The sequence below is a fragment of the Bidens hawaiensis genome, unplaced genomic scaffold (genome assembly GCF_021521415.1).
Source record: "Bidens hawaiensis isolate Kalapana, Puna unplaced genomic scaffold, B.hawaiensis_p1.1 tig00053810_1, whole genome shotgun sequence".
In the NCBI taxonomy this organism is placed as follows: Eukaryota; Viridiplantae; Streptophyta; class Magnoliopsida; order Asterales; family Asteraceae; genus Bidens; species Bidens hawaiensis.
In genome coordinates this window covers 71,437-94,811 of record NW_027499665.1, presented here as the reverse complement: position 1 = coordinate 94,811, position 23,375 = coordinate 71,437, and the positions used below count along the sequence as shown (strand labels likewise).

The following is a 23,375-nucleotide window of genomic DNA, read 5'->3' as shown; positions in this document are numbered from 1 at the left end:
TTGTTTAATGACCAATATTATGGTTATGGACAAATTCATTAGTTTGGTAGGCGTTTAGGAATCCATTAACATTGAAAATTGTCAGCCAATAGTTGTTGAAGAGAAGTTTGGTTTGTAATTTTAAGGGCAAACGAATTAACTGGTTTGTAGAGCATGATTATATTGAGTACCATGTAAATTTATTATTTATTGAATAAAGCATAGGGTCGTTAAGAAAGCAATAGGGACATAATGGGCTCTTTTTTGTTTTGTCAGCTAGGATATATATATATATATATATATATATATATATATATATATATTTAATTAATGCACGATAGCAAGAATCAGGATGGTTTAGTAACCGTGTACAAGAAAGTTAAGTTTTCACAAAAATATTTTGAAGAGGATAATAACAACCATTTATATACTTTACGTTGATATTAGGGCTCGCCCCCTTCATTTTTACATGAAGAACAAATGAAACTCATTCATCCTTAACTTTTAAAAGTCAAATAGCCAAATATTCAATAAAAGTATGCCCAACAAAGTGCAACTCCTACGCATATTCTTGAAATACACTCTGTTGCATAATGAGGCTTCACAAAGTCTTTAACTTCCACGTCAACATATATTGGTCTTTAAACAACAAAAGTTTGTTGATCCAAAATAATCCATGGTCTCAAGATTATCCTATAGGTAGTCTTAACCAAGTTCAAAAGATCCTTCATGAAAGCTTCAACAAAATTCAATTTCATGTTAAAAAGTTTTGGAGCATGCAAAAACATAAATATTGTATTCATTAACATGTCACAATTCCACCTATAATAATAATAATAATTATTATTATTATAATAATAACATTAAACTTACATTATTTAGAAATATCTTCCACACAAGCTTTCAACCATAATAAAAAAGGCCACAATTTTGTATTATAAAACATGTGAACCGTAAGATAAGTGACCAACATAAAAAAAAAACTTACATTCCCTTTGTATCATTTTTTAACCTTCCCCGACTGGCATGTCATTTAGCAATGGCAACGGATTTTGGAACATGCACCTAAATAAAGTTAAGAGGTTGATCAACACAAGTAGAAATAATTGTAGGCGTAATTAGGTTGTGGTAATTAGGTTGTGCCGGTGCTGCTGTCGGAGAGGAGTTGTGGGTTGTATCAATACAACATAACTGATTCTAAGGTTTGTGAAATTGATTTATAGAAATGATTTGTTTGGTGATATTTATAGACTCTAAAGAATGGAAGGTTTCACTCCATCCCTTCGGATTGAAACGGAATAGGATGAATGGTAACAATTAATTTAACCTCTTAAAAATGCAGAGTTAATATTGAAATTATTATTAAAGATTAAATGTTATGACCCATGACTATCCTCACTTGAATGAATGATAAATGTCAGTTATATTGAAAATTATTATTATATTAATATAAAGATTAAATGACATGACCCATCAACATCCTCACTTGAATAATGATAAATGCTAAAGGAGTATAAAGTAATTTAACAAAACGTGATGCTTTAACAATGAATTCATGTCTTGATAAATTACTTTTTTTGCCCAATTGTGAAAAGTCAATTATGTCCTTGTCCCTGAATTGTGAAATTACGTAGATTGCCCATCCGTCATGCTTAATAATTTAATATAGATACATAATAGTTCATACAATATTTTTTTTCACTTAATAATCTCTATTAAATATATCAAATAAAAAACTATTAAGTTATTACTATTAATTTATATTTTTAGTATTAATATTGGAAATATTTATAATAACTTTTTCTATGTTTAAATAGTACCATATATATATATATTGTTTTATAAATATAATAATACATCAATAATGATAACAATAAACACAAAAAAGTAAGACAGAAAAACTTTACAATTTTTTATTTAATATGTTAAAAAGAAACCATAAAATACAAAAAAAATGTTATATGAAAGTAAAGATGTAAATAAAATTCTTTGTGGTAATGAAATTTAAGAGGAGTTAAAAAAACAAAATAAAACGTTTTATAGTTTTTAATTTAATTTTTTCAATGGACTCCATAAAATGTTATATGAGAGTATTATGTCAAATACAATTCTTAAAGAAAATGAAAGTTCAGATGATGGGATATGACACGTAGAGAAGGAGTACGTTTAGCTTAACCCAAATTTTTACATAACAAAATTTTATAAACTTAAATTCCAACTTTAGATTTTTGGAAAGAAAGAAAAGAAAGTAAAATAAATAAATAAATCAACAATTACATTTAGTATCAAAAATTATAATTTTAATAGCAAACTTAGCACAATTAGCAGCTACCAAAGTTCCAAAGCTGCTACCAACCTTTAGTTTTACTACCAAACTTTAAAGTCAATACTGACCTTTAGTTTAGTACAAAACTATCAAGTCATTGGCGACTTATAGTTTACTACCGAACTACAGTAACTTAAAAAAAAAACTAACCAACATTTTGCCATTCACACTGGTCTTATGTGTTTCTAGTATTGGCCAGCTCTTAACCCCACCTCGTTGCTACTTGCTACCCCTAACCCGTAATTGATTTAGGAATAAAAGTTAACATGTTTTAAGCATTAATATTGGAAACCGGCATAGTGAATTTGGGTTAGGTGAGACGTGCATAAAAACCCATTAGATTACCATATATGCAAAAATGGGTCTAAAATTTCGAGGAGCAACATGATAGTGACACATCAACAAAATGTTGTAGTCTTTTATTAAGAGTATAGATAATAAATATAATTATAGAGTATAAATCTAATTAAAATAATTAAATAAGGAAACTAGTAGAATATCGGGTGTGATACCAAAAAAATAAAAAAAAGAAGGTTCGTCATCGTAATGAGATGATCGGGTGATTAGTGACTCGTTAATGATCCAAACAGTTAATAAAAAGTTGACAAACTTTAATATAAAATATTAATGTTAATGATTTTAGTTCCAACTAATAAATCTCGGAGGGCCCAAGTCCCAAGCTTATAAATACATCGTTTCATATTCTTTCTTATCAAACAAAACATTATAAATCTATCTTCACATCTCATCTCTCGTAGGGTTTGATTCTCAACAGAATTACGCGATCAAAGGTAACCAACCAAACACTCGTACCTTTCTTTATGCTTTCTGCATTATATAAATAATAATAATAATAATAATAATATTCCCACTTCTTTTTTATCATCTTGTAACAACTTTCCCTCAAGAATCTTACACTTATCTCATTCAGATATATATTTTGTATGTTCATAGTTTATTGGTCTAGCTTTATTTTGATAGTTGCTTTGCATGCTTAATGGATAAACCATTCAACTGTGATCATTATTGATTTTCAGGATATTTGGTGCTCTTGAAAGATGGGATTCAATTCAGTTTTTAAAGTTTAACAGGAGCTTTTTCCACAGGTACTATCACTAATATTTGAAACTATATATTACTAATATTATTATAATTTAATAGTAATTGCTTAGTATCTTTGTTGGAATTTTCCAAACAAATCTAGATCTTTTCAAGAATTAATTAGTGTTATATATAATAACTTTTATTAGTGTTTAGTGTTTATAATTTATCCATTATCCAGATGTAGCTCGGTTTGTGTTATATATAATTGCTTTTATTAGTGTTTAGTGTTTATACAACTTACCTTTTCATGCATGACTGTTTCAGCTGCAATAAGATTGTTTATCATATTGGGATACTTCAAACATGAATAATGATATGTAACCAGTGGTATAAATGTGTGTTTTGACTTTTATTTAGCTAATTAATTTATATTAATTTTTCTTAGTTTTTAATTAAAATTATGTATATAACATAGTATGTATTATTTAGTAGTTTTTATAATAATTTTATATATAATAATAAATATCATACAAATATTTATTATATGAAGCTTGTGTTCGTTTATTAAACAAGCTTATTTTGAGGCTCGGGCTTGCTTATGCTCAGCTCAGTTCGAGTTTTAAGGCTTAAGAAGGAGGTCACGGGCGGCCTATATGTAATGTACTACTTTACGTGCAGCATGATTCTCGTTTCCTGAAAGCCGTTGCTTTAGAGTACCATGATGCTGATTTAGCTGCGGAAGCAGTACTTCTTGTTGAGACCATGCCTGTTAACCATGAACAACCACTTACAGTTGGTTCTTCAAGTAATAGCCAGAGTTCACTTGGTTTCGTTGATGGTAATAGTTTTGTTACACTTTATTTGTAGAAGTCTTTATTTTGATAGCTATTGCGTTTGGTATGCCTTTTTGATTTGATGGCTTTAGGTAATGTCAAAACCGGTAAAGTTGTGACAACAACGGATCATGTAGTTGTTAATCCATTTATTCCTAAACATTCAAGTGAAGATGATGCTTCAAACGTTGATGGACGCGTACTTGGTGCAACGGAAGGTAGCCTTGTCGCATATACTTTACTTTTGTTTATGTGATTTAGAATTCTTTGGCTTTGCTTTGTGAAACCATTTTTCTTATGGCAAGTTGGATCCTTTGGCGTAGTAAAAAGCAAAAACATCGCAGCAGATTCAATCATTCATTATGGCATAGTAGTTTGGATTTGCAGCACCAGAAACTCTACGGATTACAAAATAATATTCTAAAAGTATTAAAGTGATGCATATTTTTCTTAAGCAAACAACATCTCTTGTAATGCATTTTATCCGTTTAATATCACATGATCATTATGTTATTTAGTTTTTATTGGTATTGACACTTTATGCTTTCTTGTTATAACCTGGCCTATCTATTTTGTAACTTTAGATGCTAGAAAGAGTAAAACTGAAGCTAACTATGATGGTTTACCTCCACTTATGGAGACATTTGGAGAGACCAATAATATTAATTCTGATACCGGGTCACCAATTGTAATCCATGAAAATGTTTCTCTTGATGACCATGATCAAGTTCATGCGAAATTTGGAGGTGAAAATATCGATGATGAAACGTTACTTGTTTCAGAAAGCAACCAATTTGTAGATATTTCTGAAATGAACTTGGCTGCAAAAGACTTTGAAAAAGATGACTCAGCAACCAACTCTGTTAATTCAGAAGATGAGTTGGTTATGAGCTCCGCGCTTACTAGATCAGAGCAAATTTGTAGCACCGAGTATCTTGATGAAGTTATTGAAGATGCTAAAAATAACAAGGTAAATTTGTATCCTTTCATTTTTTTTTATTTAGACTGCATAATTTATTTTTTTTTTCTAAATTTGTTAATTAATGAAGTACTATAGTTATTTTAATAAATATCTTGTGCTCAATTTTTTTTAAATTTGTTAATTAATGAAGTACTATAGTTATTTTAATAAATATCTTGTGCTCAAAAGTATGATGTTTCAAATCATGTATGGTGCAGAAAATGCTTGCGTCGGCTATGAACTCAGTTATTGATTTAATGAAAGTAGTAGAATCTAAAGAGAAGGCTGCCGAACAAGCAGAGGAGGATGCCACTCGAGGTTGTTCTGATATTCTTGTCAAGGTGGACGAGGTTAAGCACGCACTTCTAAGGGCAAAAGAGGCGAATGAAATGGTTGTTCATTGTTTGTTTTAATTTGGTTTATTAGTTAATTATCATTATGCTTATTGTTTTGTTCTTGTATTAGCATGCGGGAGAAGTTAATGCAGAGAAAGCAATTTTAGCTACTGAATTGAAAGAACTTCAGCTTCGCTTGTTTAATCTGTCGGACGAGAGAAACAAAGCGCTTGCAGTTCTTGAGGAGGTATGCCTTTATTATTTATTGTTTGATTTCATGTATATGTTTGTTATGCTTAGAGTTGGCAAAATGGGTGGTCAGGTGTTGTATAATATATAGTTATTACATTGGTATCAGGGTATGGATTGGAAATTATACTAACCTTTGGTTTTGGATGTTGACATTTGGGCTCGAAATTTTAGGGTAAAAAACTGGCCCAATGCATTGAATTTGGGCTTAAATGTGATTGTTAATCAACAATTAACTGATAATTATACATGTGGGCTTAAATATTTGAGTTACACACTTATACAATTTATTAAATTAATTAAAATTCAAAATTAAGAATCAAGTTTCATAAATTCGGTTTGGTTTTTTCGGTTTTAATTGCACCAAAACCGAAACCAAAAGTCTGTTTACTATGAAAACATAAATCTAAACGATCGGTTTTGTTCACAATCAGCTATTTTGGTTTGTTTTTTTTTTGGTTTCATGCACGCCACTTTTGGCTTGTAGCCCATTTTTTAAGAAATTTTAGTGTGTATTACATGTGCAAAAGTAATTTTACCATAACAACTTTTCTTATTGAATAAAATGACCAAGAGTATGACCACATAATTTAGTTACAACACAACAAGCACTTTCATGAAATGGCTAAAATTTTGCCAGCCACTATACCAGCCATATTGCCACCTATCTTGAGTATTTATAGCTGGCACTGAACTGGCTAAATTCGCCGGTCACTATACCAACCACTAAAGATTGTGCCACGTGTTTTGTATATTGACCGGCTAAATTTAGTTCGTTCATGAAAGTGCCGGCATGTCTTTCGTTGAGTGGTTGTTTTGGTGGATCAGAGTGTACTTTTTATAAATTTCTTAGCCGATTCACATCATGCGGTATTTTTGTTGGTGTCGCCGCTAGGAAATGTTTATTTTTTAAGTCTTAAAGTTCAATGTTTTTTTGGTTCAAAATCAAGTGAGTCAAAATGTGTATTTTGTTATATCCACTATATAGTGATATGGTATGGGCTGGAACATTGGCTTGTAGTTGTAGCCCATTTCCTAGGAAATTATAGTATGTGAACCACATGCACAAAAGTAATTTTACTATAACAAGTTTTTATTTTAGATAAATGACCAAGTGTATGTTCATGTAATCCTTTTCATTTTAGATGCGTAGAGCGTTAGAGGTTAGAATGGCTGCCGCTTTAGAAGAAATTGCATCAGCAGAGGAGAAAAAGTTAGAACGAGAACGGGCTGCTAGAGAAGCACTTTTGTTCCAAGAAAGCCAAATGGAAAAAGTGGTTGAAGAGTCTAAGAAACTCAAGCTAGAAGCCTTGGAAAATTCTAAGGTTTGTGAATTAAGGCATAAATACCATTAAAAATAATTTTATGTTGTAGACTATGATTTTTTATTTATTTTTCTAATTGTTTTTTTAGTTACAAGAGTTTCTCATGGACCGTGGCCATACGATTGATATCTTACAGTAAGTCTCGATTAATGTTACGAGTAATCTTTTTAGTTAAGATGATATGAGAAAACAAACGTGAATGTGTGTTTTGTAGAGGAGAGATTGCGGTCAAATGTCAGGATGTGCTACTGCTAAAAGAGAAGTTTGACAAACGAAGCCCGTTATCACAAATACTTAATTCTAGCCAAACTTCATCAATCTTTGCCTCTTCAAGTTCATCTTTCATAAGCACCACAACACCTCTCGATGCAGAGGTAGAGGTAGAGACATACGAGACCCCAAAAAAGAGTTTAGAACAGTATGATTCTTATGGTGAAGAAAAAACTATGAATTCTGATAATGGTAAAGAAAAAAAGGTTGTTAGTGAACTTAAGGGGGTTTCGGATGATGATGAATGGGAGCTATTTGATGGTGGCTGCTGAGACGAGTGGAGGATTAGTCGTTTATTTTTTGTTTTGCTATCTTTATCGGGTTTTTATTATTAAACACGTTTTTCATTAACATTATTATGATGTTTACCGTCAGAGACATCGTTCCGGTTTTTTTTTTTTTTTTTTTTTTTGCTAATTGCTATGAAGAATGGAGGGAAAGATTTATTGGTTTGTTTTGATGTTATTTTGCCATTTAGCACATTTTAAAATATATATGATGTGTCAAATATGGTTAAAGCTTAAAGTGTAACACCCCAGCCCGGTTTAGGCCGACGTGTCACTCGATACGATAAATAAAAATCCAAATTTAAAAGTTTAAAATAATTCAATACCGAAAAGGTTCAATATTATTGACAGCTAAAATAAATAAAGTTGTTTCACTCAAAATAAATTATTAAGTTCATTGTTTTCCAACTTCTAGCCTTTTTCTTTTACACTCTTATCACACATTCCCCTGATCCCCTTGAGTACCTGTAACAAATTAAATGAAACACAGAACAAAGAAACACGGATGAGCCAAAAATTGCCAAGTAACGGAGGAAAATAGCAGTAACAATATACGACTAAAAACGATACAATGAACAATCAAGGAAGAAACAATTATAGTTTGCGGGCCGATAACAGTAACAAGACGCTGAACTATCAGTTATGAAGCAGTACAATAACAATATATTGGAAACACCCATGTGAGCCAGTAACAATAACAGTATGTACATTAGCTGCAGACTAATGCACCAATAATTAAGTGAGATAGGAATGTGGACACACACACCTAACCATCTCACTCCAGTAACAGTTTACCTAGGATCGATCCATACGCCTCTCAGTAATCAAAATATGCTCTCATCGCATAATAAAATAGAGACGCTGTGGACTAATCGCTCCGCCACAGATAGAGCACGTCAAAGGTGCCTCGATTGACGCCCTACGTCCCCATAGGTGGATAAATGCTCGGGTATTAGGTCAAACAAATTGCGATAACAATGGTCAATATCAATACAATATGTCTCAATAACAATCAGTCAATGTACAATGGTCTATTAGGAACATGCGATAATGAGTGCAATAAATATATTATATCGCATGCATGACAACACTATAACAATATGCAATTAATAAAGGACGAAACTATTCAATAACGGTGACACGATACTATGAATCAACTCAATAATTATAATATGATTAACGACTCAAGAACTCATATACTACGATAGCGAAGACACGGTATGACGCCACAAGTGCAAGACCACGAAGTCCGTACACTATGAGATCGATGAAAACAATATTTACGCTACAAGTGAAAGAACACAGAATCCGTACACTACGAGAACGGTGAAAACAATATAAAGCTAAAAGAAGAGAAACACGGAATCCGTACCTTAACCGATGAGCGAAATCACGCAAATTATGAAGGTCTTTAAGTCGCACGAGAACCTACAATTATTGTAATTACTTCGATTATATTTTCATATTTCATATACTATTACTATCTGAAGATTTGATGTTACTTATTATTTATAAAACTGATATTATAACTTCACCAATACATACATATTGTTCCCTGGAGTATATTTCAACATCTTCAATTAATGTATTACTCATTGTTAAGTTCGTAAAACTTATTAAGCATAATAATAAATAATTACTTATAACAACGACATTAATTTAAGATATATATATATATATATATATGTGTGTGTGTGTGTGAGATTATGGTTACTGCAGTGAGGTCCTAGACATGCTTTACAAAAGAAAATAATATGATTTGCAAAATAATGGTGACCCTTTTTAATTTGAACAGTGAATTAACCGACGAGGCTCAATCTCTTCTTTATGTTTTAAATCGATAAGTCCTAGATTATGTTAACCCGACCCTTTGTTCAAATTGATAATCGCAAAAAGATGCAGCAACTGTTATTCAAGTGTTACCTCCGACTATGGCTATGACTACGACTACAGCGGGGGCGGGTCTTGATTTCCAGCAAGCGGCGTCACGGTGGCTAGCTTAGCGAGTTCCGGTGGCAGCGGCTTAATACAGAAACACAGAGAGCGGCGGCGAGCGGTGGTGTATGAATACTAGCGGCGTCAGCGAGAACCCGTGTAGGGGTGGCTGCGGTTTCTCCGGCAAGTTGCAGGGGCTGCGGCGGCGGCGATTACGATAGGGATAATTAGAGATTTAAGGTTTCGATAAAAGAAGTTGTTTGTGTTATCACGTATACTTAAACTAGTTGAGCCCGTAAAATTTGCGATAATATCTATTAGTTGATATATCTAATAATTATTTGATCACGTTTTGCCGGAAAGTCGGTTTTAAAGTACGATTGATTATGGGATTTCAATTCAAGTTTCCAAAATTGACAACACTAGCCCTTCACTTAGTTTACAAATCAAACCTCTTAGTAAGACATTTAATATCAATACCCCTGCATGTTTTTAACTAATTATTATTATTATTATAAAGTTCGGTTATTAACGTTTCATCGGTTTATCAATCTTCTAACAATCGACATTTATTATTTTATTGTTTCGAATTTCGGTATATTACATAAAGTGTTTTAAGAAATAGGCTGAAACAACTCAACAAGTATATAGTCAGACAATTCCTTAAAAGATTTTTGGAATTGTAGCTTAAAAGAATTAAACATGCAAATCCTAATCGCTTAACCGAACCGAAACCGGACGAATTATTAATCAGTATAGTACAAACCGCTTTGTAACAGATATTAAACATGAAGTACACCACTTTGATACCAATTTGACAATTTGGCAAAAAGTTAAAGATTTGGCTTTTGGAGCACAAACCGCTTTGATTTTGGCAATTTATCAAATTGAGACAAAGATGATAGGCTTTTGATTTCCAAGTTCTAAGGAACAAATCCATTATACATTACACAAATGAATGATAACTGATCACATACCATTATACTAAACCACAAGAAACCTAATCTGGCTCCATAAAGGTCCTGGAGAAAATCAAAGATCTTGGTAAACTTGTTGATTGATCAGAAGAAAAATGATGAGCTTCTTAAGAAATTATAGTATTTACACTTAGCTCTAGAACTTCAGTCTCATTGGTATCTATATTTAAACCCATTTATTGCAACTCTACATGTGTTCAAATAAAGTAAATTAATAGCATGACTGGTGTTTGATCAACTTATTCTTTATACTTGCATGTGAATATGCAAATTGAAAATGCCCAAACATTTGTGTACTTGCGTGTGAATATGAAAATGACTAAATAATTATGTACTTGCTATGAGAATGACTAAATAGTTGTGAGTACTTGCAATGAAAATGACTAAATACTTGTGTACTTCCTATGAAAATGACTATATACATGTGTACTTTCTAGAAAATGACAAAATATATGTGTAGCAACTTTCGTACAAGCAATCTTACATATGCTTACAGAATCCAATATCATAACTGACAAACTTGTTACTTGTCCATCTTTATATCAGCATTACCAGCCATTGTTCCCATCAGATTACATCCACAACCAAACTAGATAGATTTTATTCAACTAGTTTACTAAGGTAATAACTTGTTTCGAAAGTTTGCGTAACTGATAATCGCGGTTTAGTTGAAAAATGAAAAAATAATTATAAAACAGACCTAAAAATTCAAGCTAATATTCATAATAAATTCCACACATTAACAAATATTTACAAAACTAACCAAAAATGAATAATCTAACCTACATTACTAAACCTGAATAAGATTCTATAATAAACTCTGCAGCTGCACCCATTGCACCCACCCCACCAATCTCCAACAAAGCCAAAGCCAACTCTTCCTCATCCCACTTCCTTACCCCCTTACTCAAACTCCTCAAAACCGCCACATCAACCTCGCGGACCCACTTCGGCATACACGAAACCATTAAACTCACAAACCCCGACACATAAGCCCGCCAAGTTGCCTTATTACAACCAAGTGAAAACTTACCATCAAGTGCACTAGCCATGAACTCAAGGTGGGCCCCGAGGATAACAGGCCGCTTTTTAGAAGCCAAAGATGACGAGTCGACACCCCACGCGAACGCACCCGAGAGGATAGTGAAGTAAGCGAGAGCATAGCCTTTGAGCATACCAATCATCCCACCCGAGTCAACTTTATTCTGGTCTGACCGGTGGACTGATATGAACCACGAGGGTAACGTTTCTTTTATTAACATTTGTACTAGGTTTAGCCCGCCGGTTATCCAAACGAGTGAAGCACCGAGTGAAGCGGCTACTTTGATACGAGTCATGACCGAAGAAAGAGAGACTTCACCGTATCTTAAAATTGTTGTGCTTTTGGGTTTTTTTATATTTCCGATTGGGATATTGGTGGTTGTAATATCTTTGACTGATTGTATTAATAGAGAGACGATTTCCTCGGTCATGAATAAGAGGTCCCGGACACTACGATGGACTCGCAAGTAGAGGATTCCGGGAGCTACGGGTGTCATCCTGCCTAAACAGCGGGACCCAAATCCGTGACCTAGTAGGCTACCTGTCAAACATGTTGGATGATCAGATTCTCTTGTCATTATTTTCTATGCACTACTTACAATTACAAGTGTATTATGCAGTTCTAACATATGATTTGTTCTTAAATAAACGTGCCCCACTAAATATGTATATAGGGGAAGGATCATGTCCCCCTTCGGGAGAAAACTCGCATGAAATCCATCTAACCATTGATTTACCATTGGTTTAGTTTTTTGTGTTTAGTAATGGGTAGATGAAGAGGTAGGTCCCAGCAGAGCCCAGTTGGACCCGCAAGACTCACCTTGAACAGGGACGTCTGCGCACTGACCAACTGCTCCAGCAGGACCCACCATGCTCAAAGAACCTTACGCGCAGTACGCCAGCTGTACCCGCAGGGAAAGCCTCCCAATGGTGAAGTACCCCGCCTGTTCCCGCAGCTGCGGATACAAGCCATCAGGGAAGGCTACCCGCACTAACAGCAAGGCTACACGCACAAGGCATTCGTTACTTCAGTAGTCACATGAAGGAATGAGCAAGGCGGGAACACTCCCGCCTAAATGAGTCAGTCCGTATGCTTCTGGAAGGTCTTTCGTACTATACCTACTAAGGTATGGGCGGAACAGACAGTTTGACCAGAGCAGCCCATGAACTAATCACAGGGTGACAGCTCACCGACAACAATACGAGGAGGAGCACCCTCTAGTACTGTTTGTCACTATTAGCCGCTGCCTACTCACCAACCCTTACGATGGGACGTGCGCAGCCTACAGTTGGTGGAACAGTGCGTAGCCGGCAGTAAAGGAACAGTATACAGCCGACCTTATTACTGTTGGCCGTAACCTATCCACCAACCAGCATGGCCTGTGCGTAGTCCACTGTTGGTTGAACAGGAATACTATTCAGCCGGCTGTACCTGCTTGGAAACCTACCTTCGGCTATAAATACTCCAACACCTTGGAATGGTAAGGACATCATCTGATATCTCAATCTTATCTAGCAATCTCTTAATATACACTTATATTCAGAGCAATCTAGTCTGATTCTCACGCCGGAGGGTGGTCACAAGGAGGAACCCCCCCTTCTCAGTGACGAGCTTACGGTGTCTGTTTTGCAGGTCCCCTGAAGAACAACCTTCTCTGCTGGACCTCATCCGTGGGAAACATTACTTAACCCACAGATTATCTATAATCTGTCCAGGGTTCACTTAGTGTTTCTTCAGTAGATGAAGTTTTCTCATGAAGGGGAGAGGTACCTATGCAGAAGACAGTTTTTTGCAAGAACAAAAGAAACATAATAAATCATTCATTTTTCAATTTATAAAGAAAATAAAACACAAGAAAATGTATTGAAAATCAATATTTATTCATCCCTTATAACATTTTAAGATATATTAATAAACAAAATTCGTATACTTATGGAACCTACACATGTTAGTTTAAAAATGAAAATAAAAGCATATGAACAAATTAGTTTAATTGTTATTTATGTATATAAAATAGACATTTGTATGTAAGAGTAAAAGTTTAAAACTTTTAATCATTGATAGAAAAACTAAACGAGCTAGATTGGTTATTTTCGTTCTCACAATAATTTCGCCTTTTGTAATGAACCTATCCCTACATAAATATGCATGCATAAAAACGTGATGTAGTTATTTTGTAAATATATATGTAAGTTTGTGATTTACCAACTCCACCGGTGTTTCTGATGACAGAAGGAGAATTCAGGTTAAGGGTTGACTGGAAGCAGACTCTGAGAAGCTGGACAACAGCATCATTTTTGTGGTGGAATATGGCTCGGGATGCAGAGAAAACAAGATATTCGGTCCAACGTTTGGCCTTTTGGGTCCAGAGAGCGACTATGATGGGCATGCATGGCCATTTACAACATGCACCCAGGGTGGTCAATGCTGGGCCCGCTAGGTTCAGCAGCGGTTCTGTTATCTATCAACTTTGTAGGTTATTGTTAGGCTCACTAGAGCAGCTAGAGGTAAAGGAAGAGTAGCTGAAGATGTCCCACCTACAAGAAAATTAGACTATAACTGTAAAATTTCACCTTTGTAAACATATGTTAATGCATAAATTATATGTATTCTACAAACAGGCAAAAAACTGTTTGTGGGAACCTGGCCAGGACCATTTCGACCTTTCCTATGTGCTATATGGTTATTTTATCAACTAATAGGTCAACCGGGTCATTAAAAACTATCTAGAAAGGAATCAGGTCAAGAAAGTCACCCAGATGCATTTTTAATGGTCACATCATATTAAACTGTTATATATTAAAAAAATTCATTGTTATTGTAACAACAAAGTTTTTGGATTCATATTTAATGCCTCAACCTGTCCTGATCCAAGCAGTCCAACACTCCAACCCGCTCAATTTGCCATCACTGACTGGTAGGGGTGTGCATGGGTCGGTTTGGGCTCAAACCTAACCAAAGGCCAAAAGCTCGGTTTTTTAGTTTTTGAAAACCGTTCGGTTTCAGTTTTCATAATGGATTCGGACAGTTTCGGGGTTTTCGGTTTTTACCATTTTTGGGTCGGTAAAAAAAAAGGCTCTAAATAATGAATCTGGGCCTAAAATTTTTGTTGATTAATGATTAATTGACTATTGACTATTACACATTTGGGCAACCATTTATCAAATTTCTATAAATTACTTAAAACTGGTTTTTTGGTTCCTTTCAGTTTCTTTAGTTGATATCAAAAGCGAAACGAAAAATCAGTTTTTTAAAAAGCATAGAACCAAACGTGGTTTTTTAATTGGGTTCAGTTATGTCGGTTATTACTAAAAGTCAGTAGCAACATTAGACACTTAACGAATTTCCAACAAGACATACCTGCAAAAAGACTTGGAACATCAACTCCTGTTGCAGCCAATATTTTATTTATATTTTGTTCCACCATGGACAAGTTTGCAGCAGGACTTGGCCAATCGGTTCCGTTCATAGATGCAGGTTTCCAGAGACCTCTTGTTGTTTCAGCTGAAAGATAACTTACAATAGTTACCATTGAAGCAGGAAGAAAGTCAGCAAGATCTTTTAGCCCTGAAATAAACATCACCATAAGTTAATTTTAGGTACCAAAAACACTAAAGATAACAATAACTCTAATCGACCCATTAGTAAATGAGTTAAAATTGCCATGTCAGACAGAAAACTAACCAGTGGTGAGTTCACGGGGCGACAATCTTCCATGAGCACAGGCGGTCAATGCAGCATCAAGTGCAAACGGAACAGCTTCCAGTATTTCCCAAGCAGGAAGTTTAAGACAAAGAGTATAGTCATCAGTAACCGAACCAGATGAATTACTACTTCCAGACGTTGAAGAATTCAAACTTTTACCACCTCTCTTTATCTTTCTAAACATCATGTTCAAAAGTGCATCAAAGATCTGGTGAACCGAAGTTCCCGGTTTGAGATCAGATAAAGTCGAAGCAATACACGCTTGATGTTGTCGGTACCAATGTTTCAACTTTGGAAAAGAATCCAAAAACACAGGACCCGCAGATGACAGGTCAGATTGTCTATATAACCTCTCTCTTTTCTTTTGTGCTTCAAGTGAATTGCGTGCCAGTAACAGGAACTCGGGTGTTAGTTGAGACCCAACAGGGGTTAAATCTCCCACATGTTCAAAAGGCGATTGATCAAACCGCCATAGTTTCAACAAAAGTGTAAATGCATTTGAGAATACAGCTAGTGGGCACAAATGTTCACCAGCTGGTAGAGTCCATGATACCGAGGGTGAACATGAACCAAAAACCTCACATATGGGCATTAACAATCCTGCAAGATGTGGGACCTACAAACGAGCATGCATGTTTAAATAACAAGAACAATGGTCCCTTTGGTTTAACCAAATTCTAAAAATTGCAAACTTAGTTCAAATATTTGTGAGAGCGCTGCACGTTTAGTCACCATCATTAATCCAAGTTAGTTATTAACGGAAGAGTAATGTCAAGTATTCATGTGAGGGTAACTATGTTTTTTTTCAAATTTAAAACCTTAAGATAGTAGTCCTTCAAACTTCAAAACTCCTAATGTCAACTTCATCACCTTCGGTTTTTAAACCAAACCTTTGATTTGGCGCTAACCAAGGAACATCATCACCTTTGGTTTTTAAACCGAACCTTTGATCATCTTAAAAACCTACACATTTTGCCTTATGCTTGAAGATGACGTTTGTCGAATGTGATGAAGGTCAGCGCCAAATCAAAGGTTCAGTTTAAAAGCCGAAGGTGATGAAGTCGACGTTAGGAGTTTTGGAGCTTGAAAGACTATCAGGGTTACAATTTTGAAAAGACACAATTGCCCTCACGTGAGTGCCACATGGCATCACTTTTCCGTAAAAAGCCAGCTGGGATTAACAATGGGACTAAACGTGCAAACCTTTCACAAATGCTTGGACTAAGTTTGCATTTTTTACAAGTTGGGGAGCCAAACTTGCAATTTGGTCAAACCGCAGGGAACATTTGTGCAAATTTCTCTTAAACAATATACAGAAAGAGCACACGGATTGAAGTTTGCTTACCAAGCCATGCAAGGAAAAAATCTGAATACAGTCAATGAATGATATCCCCAGAAGAAGAACGTTTAGAAACGGAGCACAAGCTAACAAATGACTCTCGGTCCCAGAATAATCTTTTGGAATCGGAGGTGATAGCAGCTTAATGATGAAAAAACCAGTATGTTCCTGCAAAATACAGTCACAATATATTATAATAAATATATTTTAATATAGTTAACTACTGGAAATACTAATAAAATATGTGTTAAGCGTTGATGATAAAAGAAGTGTATGAAATAAAAAATATATGCATATAATAACAATAACAATTAACAAGAACAACATTAATTTTAATAAAGGGTTCAGATAAGCAAGACTCACTTGTATGTTCCAACCGCGAGTTAATGACGCGCCGCATAGAATAGTAGCAGCAGAAATTTTGTCAGCATTTGAACCATCAGTTGCAATTGCATATAGTTTTTCAATTTCAGCTAAGCTTCCATCAAATTCAAGAGCTTAAATTCAGTTTCCATAGAACTGATTGATTTTAAAAAATACTAGTGATAATACATGTATACTGATTAACATGTTATAAGGACCAATACAGCATACCTTGAAGCTGGAGTTGAAACCAAAGCATGCACCATTGAAGGAGTTAAAGGGGACCCCTTCATCAATGCTGACCAGCCAGCAATCTGGCCCGTGATGGACCCGCAAGACTCACCTCAAAGAGGGACGTCTGCGCAGTTGGACCCGCAAGACTCACCTTCAAGAGGGACGTCTGCGCAAAGACCAAACTCGCAAGACTCACCTTGAAGAGGGACGTCTGCGCAAAGACCAACTGGATCCGCAGGACCCACCATGCTCAGAGACGCGACGTCCTTACGCGCAGTACGCAAGCTGTTCCCGCAGGAAAAGCCTCCCAATGGTGACGTACTCCGCCTGTTCCCGCAGCTACGGATACTAGCCATCAGGGAAGGCTACCCGCACAAGGCACTAACTCTCAAATAATTCAGTAATGTCACCTGAAGAAGGAATGAGCAAGCCGGGAATACTCCCGCCCAAAGCCGGGAAAACTCCCGCCCAAATGAGCCAGTCCGTACGCTACTGGAGGATCTTTTGTACTATACCTGCCAAGGTATGGACAAAAGATCTGACCAAAGCTGCGACAGCTCACTGACAACAGTACGACGAGCAGCACGCTCTAGTACTTAATGTCACTATCAGCCGCTGCCTACTCACCAACCCTTGTCGTGGCATGTACATAGCCTGCAGTTGGTGGAAAAGGAATAGTATACAGCCGGCCATGTCACTATCAGCCGCTGCCTACCCACCAACCACCAGCACGGCACGTGCGTAGCCCACAGTTGGTAGAAAAGGAATATTATACAGCCGGCTGTACCTTCTTGGACACCTACCTTCGGCTATAAATACTCCAACACCTTGGAACGGTATCATCATCTTCTCTCTAGCTATTTCTCTTAATATACACTTATATTCAAGAGCAATCTAGTCTGATTCTCACGCCGGAGGGTGGTCACAAGGAGGTACCCCCCCTTCTCAGTGACGAGCCCACGGTGTCTGTTTTGCAGGTCATCAGAAGAATAACCATCTTGCCGGACCTAACCCTCGTGGGAAACATCTATTTAACCCCCAGATTATCCGTAGTCTGCCGGGGTCACTTAGTGTTTCTTCAGCTGACCAGCCAGCAATCTGGCCCGTGATGGGGTGTCGTAACTGACTAGTATGCCCCTTGACATACCCAGGCCACATGTATGCTGATGTGTCCAATAGCTGTCGTGCAATACAAGCTTCTACAATCAGATGTCTCAGATCACCAGCTGCAAACATTAAAAAGCATCACTTTCAAGTGGAAAAAAAAACATGTAAGGTGAAGAAATCAAAACATATAAGAAAATATAAGTAAAATGAAAGAGATTCACTCACAACAAGTGACTGGCATGTCATTCAAGCTTACACCATCTAGATAACCATTTCCAATTCCAAGACCCGAGAAAAAGAACATAGCTTTCGCAGCTGCTTGATTTGCTAAATTAGTTACACATGAAGGCGGGGTCAATAAGCCCTCAAAATCAGCCAATTGTTGTAGACTTGAAACTAAGTTCTTACGACAGTCTCCAAACACCTGTCTTTCACTCCTCATATGCATATTTCCGTTCTCATTATCCTCAATAAGAGCACTCTCCTCTTGATCAACGATATTGACAATTGCAAGTGTTGTTATACATAATAATAAGACTAAAGATGTGTGGCGAGGCACGGGCCCCTCAACAGCACCCTCTCCCTATGAAATCAAGTGTGAAATAACATGTTTTAGGTTCATCCGTTTATCTTTAACTGAACAAACAATCGAACATGAACAATTAAACGAACAGGTTTCTTGTTTGTGTTCGTTAAGAAAATGAGCGTCTTTGTGTTCGTTTACGTTTGTTTGTTAATAGTATAAACGAACGGTTCACAAACAAAAATGAACGAGTATTAAAACATATATGATCAAACATAACCGAGCGAGCACCAATTTAAATTAAATGTCAACACCAATCTGTCCAGCCTAAGAAAATACTAAAACTAGCGAAAATGAACGAACATAAATGAAAGTAAACCAACAATCATAAACGAACGTAAATGAGCAAACATAAACAAATGTTCACGAACATAAATGACTGATAAGACATGTGTTCATGTTCATTCGTTTAACTAAATGAACAAAAATATTTGTTCATGTCTGTTCGTTTACTAAATAAATGAACATTAACGAACATCCTGCCCAACAGTTCATGAACCTTCGGTTCACTTACAGGCCTAGTTTACAAACAAATGTTGATTCTGGTTGTTTACAATTTATAGAAATTATATACATGTGTTTACCCTTTGAACAAGACGTAAAGCTGCAATCCACAAACCAAGAAACACATCCTGCCATGAAGCCTGAGTAATTGCTTGTTGGGCTTTTAGTAAACCTATGATAACAACTGAATTGTTTAGAAATAAACGACATTTATTTATGTTAAACTTATGACAAATTCATAATAAACTGATTATACCAGTAAGGGTTTCAGCAGCACTTGTGGTGGCCACAATTGTTCCCTCCATAAGGTCTTCAAGGAACATATCAATTGGTAGACAAATTGCTGAATGACTAACATTATGACTTGGACCTGAAGATGAAACAAGCGATCCAAAAGCCATTACTGCATGATACTGTTGTAAAGATACTGTTTTGCATTTGTGTGACACTAGTGCGTGATTATCAGATGCTAAATGCAGAAGAGCCTCAGGAGTAATATTTTTGGAATTTCTCAAAGACATCGACTTTGTTGCCAGCAGTCTCAAATTATCAATAAACGATCCCCAATGTACAGGCCTAAAACAAGAAATTAGCAAAAATTCATATCAGAGATAATCAAGGATAATCATGTGTGTATAGGCAGAGGTTCATTACAGATGACTAAATTAATGAGAGAAGAAAAGGAAGAAACCTAAATCGTTTATTTTTTCTATCAATGGTTAAATTTTTTTAACACTTTTACTTATTACATACGAATGTTATGTTATATACATAAAACAACCATTAAACCATTTCTTTCATACGATTGTTTTTACTTAAAAACATTTACCTACACATGATACATGCCAACCTATAGATGTGCAGGTTCTATAAATAAACGAGTTTTGTTCATATATTTTTTATAATCTTAAAAAGATGAATAAGCATTGCATTTTAACCAAAATTTATTTTTTTTTGTATTTTCAAAATTTACAAAAATTGAAAAAATGAAAAAAAAAAGAAAAAAAAAACATTCTTTCTCTTCTCGCACTAAAACCTCATCTCTTCTTGTATATAAACCCTACGCACTCACATATTTCGGCGTGCCAAGAAAAGGATCCTGGAAGTTACTTTATTTCGGTAAAGTTCTCCAATGATCTCAATGGCTAAAATGGTATTACTTTTGTACAATCTGTCATTGAAATCAAGTTTCTTTGGTCCAATATTTTGATCATCAATTTCCATATCGTGTGATTTGATTGACCAAGTAAACTTCTTTTCAGGTACAAGTTCCAACAATCCTTCATCATCTAACGATGCATCAAGCAACTGCCACACCATCATGAAGATAAACTCAACTAAAATGACTCCAGGTTCACTAGAGACAATGCCAAATCTTTGGGACAGGTGAAGAGCATCATCTACAGATTTCATGATTCTGCAATTGCATTGTTAATATATGTCAATCCATCTATATCCAAACAAACCTAACTGATGCCATATTGTCATGTTCCATATACAATCTCAGATAACAGAAGATAGAAGCTTACTTGTGAAACTTGGGACCATTCACTTCAGAAGCCAATGGCAAAACTAGTCTTCTAAGTAGCTCCAGATAAAGCCTGTATGCAGCAGGTTGGCTTCTACGACTCGGGATTACACTATAATCATTTAACAACTTCGAGTCAGTTAAACGAAAATCAAACAAACAGATAAAAGATTATACAACATTATCCAACTCAAAATTGTCGAGACTGGAAAAGATAATTTTAAACATGACAGATAACTAATTAAAAAACTTTCTCACCACAATTTGACGTTTGAGTTCAAATTTGATAGCAAGTTAGCAACATCACTAAACCTCATAAAAAAGACTATGCTTTTGTATGTTTAATCCTTGCAACTATAAACTTCTGTGTCTGCTAATTAAGCATTAAGAACATCACTAATTGATCCTAAAGCATACAACAACAAACGTACCCAGTAAATCCCACAAATAACAAAAGTTATTGGTAGGGTCCAGGGAGGGTGCAATATAGGCAAGCCTTACCTCTATGCATGAGGATAGAGAGACTGCTTCAGTGCTTCTAGAGAGACCCCGGCTCCAAAGCAAAACAACATACAAAACTTTCATGTACCAGTAACAAAACAACTTGTGAACTAGCGACATAGTAAAACAAATACAAACACATGAAATCATTGAACACAAATAATGCAAGGTCCACCTAAAATGTAGGAGAATCTAAGCCCGTGAGATAAAGATAGAAATCTACCTTAATCCTACGTCTCCCCTAACTCCTATCATGCACCATGTAACTAATTAATATACTACTTATGAGTCCTTAAATAACTTGATTAAAGTTTTAGCCCTAATTAAGCCCCAGTATTCTACATGTAACTTGCAATACTTAATTCTAGTGTATTCTAACCACTCCTCTGTTCTAGTGTACTATCCATAACACAATACAACCTTACACCAAAACACATACAAATTAACCACAACAACCTGTTAGAAAGAAGCGCGAGAACGAGCATTGGCGGAGCGAGTCTAAGCGCAATCGCTCTCTCTAAATACTTCCAAGCAATCGGTACATTATTACACCAACAGATATTCGAAACCAGCAGCTCTGCCACCTCCTTCGCCGGCACCGAAACACCAGCCGCCACTAAAACCGACGATACTTCCGCCGCCCAAACCACAGGATCCGTACCATTACTCTGAGCAGCATTCGTCATTTCCACCACTCCATCCCACACAGTCTCCATCGCCATAGTAATTAGGTTAGATTAATATTAATAACAGTCCTAACAAACTAACTAACTAACTAATTCATCATGGAATTAGAATTAGAAAGAAGACTGTTGGAATTAGTTGCAGTTGCACCACAAAAAGGGGCGGGTGTTGAGGTCATTTATTTATATTGAAATTATAATTAGAGGCGGTACGAAATAATAATTTGAAAGTAACCACGCATCATAATATTAATTTTATATTCACCTTGAGGGGCTCGGATATTGACGTTCTGGATATCCAGACAAGAGTTGTTTTGTCATAGTTTTTGTATTATTTTTCTTCATGGGAGCACACGTGAGAATTTTAAAATGGGCACACTTACTGTAGAGATTTATCGGATCTACCGGTTATATTATACCAAACTTTTTGTTTCTGTCTAATGTAGTATATTTAATGTTTAAAAGTGTAATAGATACATCATAGATGTTTCTTTATATATATAGCTTATTTAGTTATGTGTAATTATGTTGTTGGAAACCTTGATGCTGTGGTAATGAGATATGATCATACTCGAATCGGATTAAACAAGTTATTTTATATGAGTGTCAACTTAATTCGGGTCAAAATATAATTGGAATAATATGGTTCGTTAAAAAATGAGTCTATGATGAAACAGGTAAATTTAAAGGAAAATCCTAATGTCTATTCTCTCTTATCAAGTCAAAAAAATGTCCATGGCCTGAGAAATTCCAAAAATGTCTACCATCAACACCGCCGGACACCCGGATATTTATTGTCCAGACTTTTTATTCAGCCGGCCATGTTACAACTACTCTAAATAATAATAATAGTAAGGTTGGTTCCGACAGAGACATGGTCTCTGACTATCTGTTCCGACGGGAACATGTTAACACAATTGAGTCACTTCCCGCTTGATAGCCATCAGTTCCGTCGGTTCCGACGTTAACCTTGACAGATGTTGCAACATGGCTGGCTGAATAAAAAGTAAATATCCAGGCGTCCGACGGTGTTGATGGTAGACATTTTTGACATTTCTCAAGCTCATGGACATTTCTTTGACTTGTTAAGAGAGAATAGACATTATGATGATTTTCCCTAAATTTAAAGATAGAATATCATATTATTTAAGATTGTGATGTGCTTAACGTTTCGATGTCAGCTTATTTGTTTATTGGATTTTTTTAGTATGACGATGGCGATAGTGAAGATTGTTATGGAGAAGATAAAGAGCAATGTCTTTTTG

The 23,375-nt window shown here is 35.5% G+C and overlaps 1 protein-coding gene and 1 pseudogene across 2 annotated transcripts; one reads left to right on the top strand and one right to left on the bottom strand.

Annotated features, from left to right (window-relative positions):
* The first annotated feature begins 4,816 nt into the window (after positions 1 to 4,816).
* On the top strand, positions 4,817 to 7,594 carry LOC143600226 (uncharacterized). The gene is made up of 6 exons (XM_077077976.1): positions 4,817 to 5,152; positions 5,362 to 5,535; positions 5,609 to 5,725; positions 6,873 to 7,052; positions 7,141 to 7,187; positions 7,267 to 7,594. The coding sequence occupies exons 1-6, from the start codon at positions 4,817 to 4,819 to the stop codon at positions 7,592 to 7,594; spliced, it is 1,182 nt and encodes a 393-aa protein (XP_076934091.1).
* Positions 7,595 to 11,224: 3,630 nt separating this feature from the next.
* Positions 11,225 to 22,371, bottom strand: LOC143600231 (mediator of RNA polymerase II transcription subunit 33A-like; annotated as a pseudogene). The gene is made up of 14 exons (XR_013147436.1): positions 21,884 to 22,371; positions 20,928 to 21,038; positions 20,471 to 20,815; positions 19,655 to 19,974; positions 19,479 to 19,570; positions 18,537 to 18,894; positions 18,323 to 18,430; positions 17,202 to 17,307; positions 16,971 to 17,085; positions 16,614 to 16,775; positions 15,248 to 15,884; positions 14,924 to 15,130; positions 13,769 to 14,100; positions 11,225 to 12,103 (listed from the first exon to the last, which is right to left on the bottom strand). The product of XR_013147436.1 is annotated as a mediator of RNA polymerase II transcription subunit 33A-like (transcript).
* Between the last annotated feature and the right edge of the window lie 1,004 nt (positions 22,372 to 23,375).

Coding starts and splice junctions, on each gene's coding strand:
- LOC143600226 (XM_077077976.1), top strand. CDS start 4,817: ATGGAGACATTTGGAGAGACCAATAATATTAATTCTGATACCGGGTCA. Junction 7,053..7,140: donor AAGCCTTGGAAAATTCTAAG/GTTTGTGAATTA, acceptor TTGTTTTTTTAG/TTACAAGAGTTTCTCATGGA. Junction 7,188..7,266: donor CATACGATTGATATCTTACA/GTAAGTCTCGAT, acceptor TGTGTTTTGTAG/AGGAGAGATTGCGGTCAAAT.